This window comes from Squalius cephalus (assembly GCF_949319135.1).
Source record: "Squalius cephalus genome assembly, chromosome: 1".
Classification (NCBI taxonomy): Eukaryota; Metazoa; Chordata; class Actinopteri; order Cypriniformes; family Leuciscidae; genus Squalius; species Squalius cephalus.
In genome coordinates, this window is record NC_137122.1 from 25,827,277 (window position 1) to 25,837,699 (window position 10,423).

Here is a 10,423-nt window from a genome sequence, read left to right on the forward strand (position 1 = left end):
ATCTGTTTTCAAAGATAACAATGTTGAAATTTAAGTCTTTAGTTGCCGTACTTGACTTTTGATCAAGCCTGCCACCAATGTTCCTGCTCATGTTTGTTCTTGCTGAGCAAAACCTTTCTCTGTCCAGGAAACATTTCATTTAATCATTCTTCAAACATTAAGGGAATGTTACTTTTGAATGTTCTTTGAACAATGTTCATTGAAACAACAACATTCTATTAACGTTCCTGGAAGAACATTTGCTCATAAATTTGAGAGAACCTTGCCAGAACGTTAGCTAAAGTTCTGAGAATGTTTCCTGTTAGATAGGCGGGTTTAATTGTTAATTAAAATGACACTGTATCTTTTCAACAAAGCTTGCATCTTTCTAACTGTAATCACGTGTATATATGATGATTATATTGGCAGTGCACTAAAAAAAACACAACAAACACACACATCCAAAAGCAGAGGCGTTGTACAGTAGGCCTAGTAGCCAGTGTCACTGCACTGAGTTTTGCTGCACCCACCGTTAGAAAAAAAACCCCATTTGTGTTCATAATTCTACTGAGAGGCTGATGGGTACTTAAATATTAATGATCTTAAATGTTTTAACTAAAAAGGCCCACAGCCGTATAACTACCATGTAACCAACAAACATAAAGGGAAAAAGAGTAAGGGAGAAAGAATACTGATCTGTAATAAAAATCAGTCGGTAGTGCACACTAACCATGCATTCAGACAGCACGTAGCATCATAATATAAATAAATACTAAAACTTAGTGTTGCAGGTCATCTCTTGTATGAATTGTAATTCTCATTTATCAAATGTGTTTGTAAACATATGAGAATCCATCTGTATTTACCGTGACACTTAAAATATGGTTCAATTTGGTAACATGGCTGATAGGTCCATAACTCAGCTGATTGGTTGCTGTGGCATTCGCGGCCAATGAACTTGTTGCTCAGCATTCAAATACTTGCCATTGTTTGCTGTCGCGGTCTGCAGCGCGCTTTCAGAAACCCTCCACCTTCCCCAGCTCCACCTGTATAGATCTGCTACAGGGATTATTTCATGTTGTTATACGTACAGCAGCAGTGGGGTTGGGTGTCGGTTGAATTTTAAAAATTCCGATTCTGCTTATCGATTCCGATTCTTATCGATTTCTGATTTCAATTCCAGTAAGAAGAGGAAAAAAAAGAGAAAAAAAACATAGAAATCATTCACATTTATTCTAAGTCTTATTGCAAAACATTTAATTGTAGCTGAATACCATGAACAATAATCAACAGGCTAAAGAACACTTACACAAGGAACTTTTTCCTACAGTTTAAAAAATACCATAACAAAAACAACCACTGTAAAACATTGAGCTGTAAAATAACAGTAATCTACTGGCAGCTGGTTGCCAGCAATGTACTTTCTGTCAGGACCACTATCGTCAAATACGATTGCCAATTAGCATACAGTTTGGATAGGCGGTATGGTTCCGTTCTGGGCGGGAACTCTGTGCGCATCCATGCAGCCTAGCATGATGGATAAGCAGCAATAACCCCCCTTAGGGTAAACAGAACAGAACCAACATGAATGTATGCAAATATCATTAGTTCAAGATTTTAAAGTACAACATAATTCGAGAATTATTCTGATTCATGGGGAATCAGAATGCCAAATCCTGACTGGACGAGAGGAGGAGCTGGGGATGGAGGAGGGTAATTCATATAATTTGGGAAACCAATTGCTTCAAACAGTTCAAGTTCAAAAACTGGTATTTATACTGATAGTACTGTGAACTTACTTCATTTGAGTCCACTAAAAATTAACATATCTTAATGTAAAACTGCAAACACCTAACGTGCACTGTTAACCCTTGCTGTAAAAAAAGGCCAAATTCTGACAATATTATACCATTTTCCATTAAAACAGTAATATACCGTAGAAAACAAAACTAGCCTACAGGAATATACTGTGAATTAACAATGCTCAAAGTCGACACTCAGAGGCTGTTTTCCCAATCGTACCCTATACCCTCATACACTATTCCCTAGTTCACTAATAAGGTCCACTTGAATGAAAAGAAGTGAGTGAATTGAGACACTGATGAACCTGAAAAGCAGAATCACTGAAGGAGAGAGACAAGCAAGAACAGAAAAAAGAGAAACACAAAAACTACAACTGACTTCCAGCAACACTGAGTGTGAAACCAGTTTACGATTATTTCTTTCATACATGTACAAAAGTTCTTGTTGAGAATTAACAGAGATTTAGTTAATAATAAAACTTGTTGTCACCATGATTGAGATCAGTATTTGCTTTAGTTGGTCTCTTGTCCCTGAACTCCTTACCGTTCATCTCTCTCTGACTGCTGTAACAGTGAGTTTATAAAACACATTTGTTATGGCAAGAAAAAGTCAAGAGGTAGTTGATCAGGTCTTTTTATTCTTTTGTGATGATGTCACAATCATCTTGGACTATCTGATTTTCAGATTTTTCATGTATATATTCATTGAAATTATGGGTATTTCATATTTAGCATATATCTGTGAATCTACAAAATGAAATTAATATTTCTGTAATCAGGTCTTCTGAAAAATATCGTAATCATATAGTGCATTCAATTTTATTTTACTCCTGCTTAACTCAGACACACACAGATATCAACAATCAGCATATGAATCTCAACAATGGTGAAAAGTTTCATGTCACAATGCATGCTGGGTTCCAGGATAATATAAAACTCCCAGCATGCACTGCTGCATGAATAATAATAAAAAATAAATATTGCCACCATTGTTGAGATTAATGTGCTAAATTGTGATATCTCTGTGTTTCTAAAACACACCGTAGCTCTGTTTTTTTAGTTTATGCATGATGTGTTAAAAAATGAGTCATAATAATTTATTGCTGTAGTTTCACAGTAGTGCTAATGTAACATGTTTTCAGATAATGAAAACTCTGAATGAGTAAGAATTAAGTCCTTAGTGAATGAACAGGCAATATGATGATTTTGTCATCATAAGCATTACAACCGCAATCATTCATAAACTGTGTGCGCACAAGTGTGATTTGCAAAAACACAGCTCAAGCAGCAAAAGAAAAACGAATGTTTTAGCATCAGCATCCCAACTAAAGCAAGCACTGATCTCTATAATGGTAACACAAAAACATTTGTGTTGTAAAACAAACATTTTCAATTAAACATCTCAATAACAACTTCTGTATGACAGAAATAAAGTCATACTGGTTAATAATAAGTGTAATAATGTGTAATGGCTGGAAGTCAGTCGTAGTTATTGTGTTTCTCTATTTTCTGTTCTTGTGTTTCTCTTTCCTTCAGTGATTCTGCTTGTTAACAGCAGGTGTTCATCACTAATGCTCAACAATCACTTATATTCACTTAATTATCTCACTGCAACACTGTCTCAATGTTACTTTTAATCGTTGTAGTGTGGATTTCCCTGTGGGGTTGAAAGGGTTAACAGTGTAAGATATAAAGACACACCCACAAAATGTATTTTAACAGTAATAAACTGTAAGTTATGAAACAGGTTTATACTGGCAACACTGTTGCCAGTAGTTTACTGTAAAATTTATTTTTTGGGTCACCATTGTGCAGAAGAGTAGAGCCTGAGCTTCAGTCCAGGAGAAGATCTACAAACGTTGATTATATGCTGCATGTTGCTTTATTTAACAGGCGGTGACTGTGTAGTTGCTGGTCCAGTGGAAATCTTTTTAAGTACAATAGTTTTTTAGTGGTCTCAAATGAAAGAAGTTCACAGTAATACTTTGCTCACATTATTAATGCATTATAAATTTTAGTTAATACATTTAAATGACAGTTGGTCCGTTTAAGGCAGTCGGTTTCTGCAAGTGTAATTAGTTAACTTGAATTAGAATTTAGTGCATTTTTACAGAAACAAACTAGATTACAGTAAAGAACTGTACAATTAACAGTATTTTACTGGCAACTGTGTTGCCAGTATTTTACTGTAAAAAAACCCGGTAAGGTCTAACAGTGTGTACACAGCAAAAACTCCAGTGTGAAATTAACTCTCCTGGGAGTTTATATGGCTCCAGACTCAAGAGTGTTAAAGTGTTAAAATATGACTGTTAAATTAACACTCAAGAGTGTTAAAGTTAATGAACTAATTAAGTGATTTATTGAGTGATGATTGAGCATTATTGAAGACACCTGATGTTAACAAGCAGAATCACCAAAGGAGAAAATCTATTTTTAAGACACCGTTATGGTGATCAGTGTTTGCTTTCGTTGGGCTCTTGACCCTAAAATCATTAACTTTAGATTTTGTTTGGCTGTTGTATCTGAGTTATAACTCTCAGATAAACAAAGAGAAAAGTTGATCAGGTGGTGTTGGTTATGTTTTGACGTAATCATAATTTGACCTGAAGCACAAATCTCATTTAGAGAGTTATGTCTACCTTGTTGATTATAGCAGACCTGTGATTCTACAGCAAATGATTATCAGCATTTTCAATATAATCCAAAATATTTCTTAAAGGGGTCATATAATGGTACATGCACTTTTACAAGTTGGTTGTACTGAAATGTGTGTTGGCAGTGCCTGTACACAACCATCATAAAATGATAAAAATCCATCCAGTTTTTTTTTTTTTTTATCTCCTTATATGTTTTCCCCTGTCTCAAATCAAGCCGTTCGACCTAGTGACGTCACACGGTCGGACGCCCCTCCCACGATTGTTGATTGACAGCAGTGTTTCAACACAGACCCGCCCTCGCTCATGAGCGAGCTGTCAATCATAGTCCGTGCGTCATTGATACGCTGGAGCACTGTCTATGAGCAGAATGGCGTAAGAATTTATATTTATTAAGAATTCATAATTTTACAGAAAATAACTGATTTTTTTACTATCATTTTCTTTCATTTTAAATTGTACTCAAAACTCTGTACAATTACAAATAATATCTGTCAATTAAAAATTCTGCTGTTATTTTAGGTATTGTGACATTAATGACAAATTCTAATAATTCACATTTTTATACAGAAAATTTACTGAATTTTTCATGCAGTATTTTTCTGTTTTCTTAAATTACATAAAAATGGATGTACAATTACAAATATAATCTGTAATTAAACAGTAACAAAACAGTTTAATGATAAAATAGTCATTTTTTAGGAAGTAAAACATCCTAAATTAAATAAACTGAAAAACATTGTTATTTTAGAGGTATTTCCTGAATTATCCTGATCAAATACCTTCATCGTAAAAAAATGGTCAAATGACTGGCAGATACGGCTGCAAAATAAAAACCATAAAATTAAAGTATATAAAATATGCTAATTTAAATAAAGTGCAAAACACTTTAACAGAAATTTGATGTCACCAAGATTGAGATCAGTGTCTTCTTTAGTTGGGCTCTTGGCCCTTGAGTTTTTAACATGATACACATTACACATTACATTGATACACATTTGTTATGGCAATAAATGCAGGCGAAAATCTCCTCATCAGATGTTGGACACTTACTGGTGATGTTATAGTCATCATATGGTCATGATATGACCTTGAGTCAAATCTCTGAATATATTAGCTGAGGTTACATAATATACAGAGAGATTTTAGTTTTATATAAAGTGTATGATCATTCCAGGGACGGGAACGCTGGCTCCATTTTTGCCCTATACTGTCAATCTCTGCGTGAAATATAAAATTGAGTGCGCACCATTAGTCTACAGAGGGCGGAGCTAAGCGGAGCGGGAAATTGAAACTTTAAATATATTTGAAATATATAATTGTTGTTACGCTTATTTATATTCGTTTGAACATGCTCATATGTTAGTGTTTTTATATATTTTTAAAATATATGCTATAAAAAAATATATGGTAGGATAGTTATTTTAGGCTGTTGAAGTTGGAAAAAAGGCTGAGATTCTGCGGCACCTTAGCCAGTTGTCACGGCACCCACTTTGGGAACTACTGCATTATACTGTTACATATGAGTTTTCTTTGTCAGCTGTTTACATTCACTTAAGACATAACCAACTGTGTTATCGAGGATATTTTTATATTTGTCCATTCAAGTGCAAAAAGACAACTCAGAAGAGAACTCAGATCAGTATTGCTCACTATACAGTGTGAGAGGCAACTTTCTGTGTGCTCAGAAAAAATAATGTGAGTCTTCTTTTGCCTGAATGGTTTAAAATCACCTTTTCTGTGCGTGTGCTTTGGAGATGTGTCCTCTTTCACTTGAATGGTTTAAAGTAATTTTAAAATGCACACAAAGGAATCTATAAGAGGTATCGAAATGCCCATGAATTATCGAATCCCTTATATGGAATTTTGAAACCGGGTCTAAAATGTAGCAGATCTATTCCGCTAAGACCAGATATATTAACATTGTCATATCCATTACCATGCCAAACACCCAGAGAGTACAATTCAGTTCAAATCACATTTATTTGTATAGCGCTTTTCACAATACATATTGTTTTAAAGCATCTTTACAGAAAATGCTTGTCTACATTACAGTGTTTTCATTTATGCCGCATTGCACTCAAAAGCCCATTTAGTAGTTTAGTAGTAGTAATATTCTATTGATGGCAGTTAGATAGCAAGCACAAAAATTGTTCATTAATGTGATGGAAAAAGAAATGAATTTGCACATATAAAAATTACTTTGAGGCCATTGTGTCACTTAAAATAAATGTATTTCATTGTTAAAATTATGCAAACAAATTGTGTTTTATCTGACAAAGAATTATTGAAATCAGGAGGACATTTTTTTTATATTGATTTGTGTGGAACTGATGTACATGATTAAATCATGTAAATTCAGAGCAATTCAAACTCAATGCAAAACATTGTATGTTTTTATGGTTTCTTGAATAGAGCACAGTTCTGGTAACTTACTTTCCCAGAGCTTTTCAAAGTGTACACAGTGTCACACCAGAGATTTGGCTGATATTTCTTTGTTCTGACAGCAGTGACTCTAAACTTCTCATATGGAGGAATCAGCACCTCTTTAATGTAAGGATATTGAGAGTATTTTGTCAGCTCAGCACTTTCACAAGTGTAGATTTCAAAACAAGATTTAGTTCCAAAACCTTGAGTTACTTTGCGATCAAGAGACGAGGATGTAAATGAGCCGAAACGAACCTCTTTGTTCAGAACGTTCTTATCAAATTCAACTGTATTACCACGGTAAGTGTAATAGCATTTATTGTGTGTTTTCTTCAGAATCTGTATCGCTTCTGTTAACAGGAAGTAAAGTGAATACCATTTATATGTCTTCTGTTTGTAACGGTTTTTACCATAACGAGTTTCTTCATTAAATTGACTATATATGTATTTACCAGTGTACACGTGAATGGCGATTAACTGATTCCTTGTTAAGTAATCTTTTGGAAACTTGACAATATTTTTACTATTTTGCCAATAATATTTAAATTTAGGTGAGTTGTTGATTTCCTTTTTCAGATATTTTGTCTTCACCAGATATGCCATTTTCTCTCTACAGCCGGAATAATAGTCATCGACAGAATTCGGTGCCATATCCAATGGAAATATCTGTCCTGCAGCAGCGCTGTGGTCCTGCAGCAACAGGAATCATAAGTATTAATCATCAGTCAGTATTAATGTCTGTAATATTGATACTAGAACACAAGCTTACCTGTCCTAGAGCAGCAAAAATGAGAAGAAGAGCTTCAATGATCAGCAGCATCTTGATTCAGTCAAATCCCTCAGATGATCTAGTAGATCTAATGAAGATCCAGAAACACAACAGCGTCTCACAAACACTAAATATATCACTCCAATGGCAATATGTGCACAATAAAACTGTTCAACAATTTCTTACAAAACACATTTTAAATCCATGCAACTGCATTTTTTGCTGATTAGCAATTTTAACTGTTTGAAATAATCACATAAAACTGTGATATATTGACCTTGTACTTCAACCCCAAACTTACCTGAAAATACTGTTGTCTCTTTTTGAGATTCTGTGTTTTCTTTTCGTTATTTTACAGGAGTTCAGGAGCAACGACAAGAAGAGAAGATCAGAAAAGTCATTCGCTCACAGACGACAACGACTCTTCAGAAACACTGATGAGGAAGGTGCCTTTATATCGCTGATAATGTGTGTGTGTTTGAGAAATAATTGCTGTCTCTCGTGTGGTTTCATATTGGACAAACTTTGAGTTCCCATCGTTCTAAGATGAACTTTTCAACATGATTTCTTGAGAATTCATGATAACTTTATGCAATGGTGAATTCACATGAAATCGTTGATGAAAATCTACAATCTAGAGATCTAAACAAGATGTGTATTAATCAACCCATAATACTGCATACAATAACAATTAGATATACTGTATATATATATATATATATATATACATGTTTTTGGAGAGATTAAAAAAGGGTTTTGCTCCATATCTGAAAGACAAAATACATCCAATATATATCTGATTATTTTATATTTTTTAAAAAAAGTTTGAAATGAAGAAGAAAATTTGACATGGTATCATTCAATTAGCATTTACGTTCACCATGTAACTTTTGGCCCTCTAGTGGTTAAAAAACAAAACTGCATGCATTTTGCGTAAGAACATTGTTTTGGTTGTGCTTTGGCTCTGCGTGACTGTGCAGATGAATATGGTTAACTTTCTGCTCATAAAACATTCACTTCTAGGCTTAAGATATATAACCAGTTTAGATGGCGAGGATCTTCAAGCTGACTAGCTGAAGACGTTACTGTAGCGTTACCCATTAATAGACATGGGTACATGAAAATAAATTCTGGCCCAGCACTACAACAACCCATAATATAAAGACCCTTCACAATAGATAATACTTTGCAATGAACTCTGTTAGAGAGCTACATATGGCAGTTTATCTGTTTCTCGCCTGTTGAGTAATAAAAACACCATCTCTGCGTCGCTTTTATAACAGTTCAATTCCCTCAGTTCTCGCCATCTTCGAAAAGCCCAGCCGATGTTGATTCTTGTTTTACAAGCTCTGTCGCGTTCTCTTTCTGCCAGCAGACTCTTCTCTGTTCATCTTTTTTTTAAACGGGTGATTCCCCAGATGTTCAAGATTTAACTGCTCCATGTAAACCTTTCTCGCTCGTTGTAACAACTAACCTATGCCACTCCCACACCATACATGCGTCAAAGTATCTGGAGCAACTTTATGACGAGACACGCACAGATTAGTGAAGAATGAAGGATGCCGGGGTTACACCCCTACTCTTTTGAAGGCCATCCTGGGATTTTTAATAACCACAGAGAGTCAGGACCTCGGTTTAACGTTTCATCTGAAGGATGGAGCTTGTTACAGTGCAGTGTCCCCATCACTTTACTGGGGCGTTAGGACCAAGCGTGCCGCACAAGCCCTGAAAAGTGAAGCCAAAAAGTCTCGATCGCCCCCCGGTGACTGGTCCTAGTATAGGTCATAAGCCCCGCCTCCCCGTGTTATTCAACGGGACGTGAGACCAACTAAACAATTAAATTACACTTCAAATATCTTTTTTCCAAAGGTGGTTTCTTTCATTTGCTGTCGTTTTTATCACGCTGATGTAAGTTCAAGTGTCTGTTTCAAAAATAAGTTGGTTTTTACGTAATGCGGTGGCGTAACGTCATGATTGACAGCTATGATTGACAGGTTCTCCGAGTGAAGTAGTCACTGAAGCACCAACGGACATTTTTTCCGGGATCTTCGGAGGACTGAGGAGATTTTATTTACTTTATTTTAACAAGCCTCTTGTCGTACTGCAATCAATTTTTAAAAAAGTGTGCAGAATGCACTCTCCCTGAGGCGAGTGAGGGCAGAGCGTTGATTTCATGGCTTTATTTCCTGCTCACTACTGCGCAGGTCTGGTCCCGAGATCGCTACTGCGCAGACTCAAGTTCCAATATGTCAGCGCCATATCGGGACACTGGCGGCTTCAGTTCTCATCAATGGAAGAGAGTGAAGGGGCGTCGTCCATCTTTTTTTACAGTCTATGGTTAGGACCCACACAGACCACAGGGTGAGCACCCCCTGCTGGCCTCACTAACACCTCTTCCAGCAGTAACGTAGTCTTCCCAGGAGGTCTCCAGGTACTGACCAGGCTCAACCCTGCTTAGCTTCAGTGGGCAACCAGTCTCGGGCGACAGGGTGAAATGACTGCTGGCAATGTACTGTACATTTAACTCAGATTCTGAAGTAAACACAAAAAGGATGCAAGTTTCGAAGCGGTTCTGAGCAAAGGGCTTCATTTAGGCTGATTTAGTCCTGCTGTCTTAATCGTGCAGAAGCAGAAAGTTTCGGTAACATATCTCTTTTTGAAACCAAAACTTGTCAAAACAAGAAGAGATCAGAAAAAAAATGTCTGCTATGGCACTGTGTTCATGTGGGAAAGAAGTGACCTGAACTGTGCAGGTCATTAAAATACTTTAACATGTATATTGCAATCTTCCA

At 35.9% G+C, this 10,423-nt stretch overlaps 1 protein-coding gene across 1 annotated transcript; it reads right to left on the reverse strand.

Moving 5' to 3' along the window:
- Positions 1-6,407: 6,407 nt before the first annotated feature.
- On the reverse strand, positions 6,408-8,071 carry LOC307157821 (NAD(P)(+)--arginine ADP-ribosyltransferase 2-like). The gene is made up of 3 exons (XM_079869771.1): positions 7,933-8,071; positions 7,632-7,719; positions 6,408-7,552 (listed from the first exon to the last, which is right to left on the reverse strand). Exons 2-3 carry the CDS (start codon positions 7,680-7,682, stop codon positions 6,833-6,835), a joined length of 771 nt encoding a protein of 256 aa, XP_079725897.1. The 5' UTR covers positions 7,683-7,719; positions 7,933-8,071; the 3' UTR covers positions 6,408-6,832.
- Positions 8,072-10,423: the final 2,352 nt, after the last annotated feature.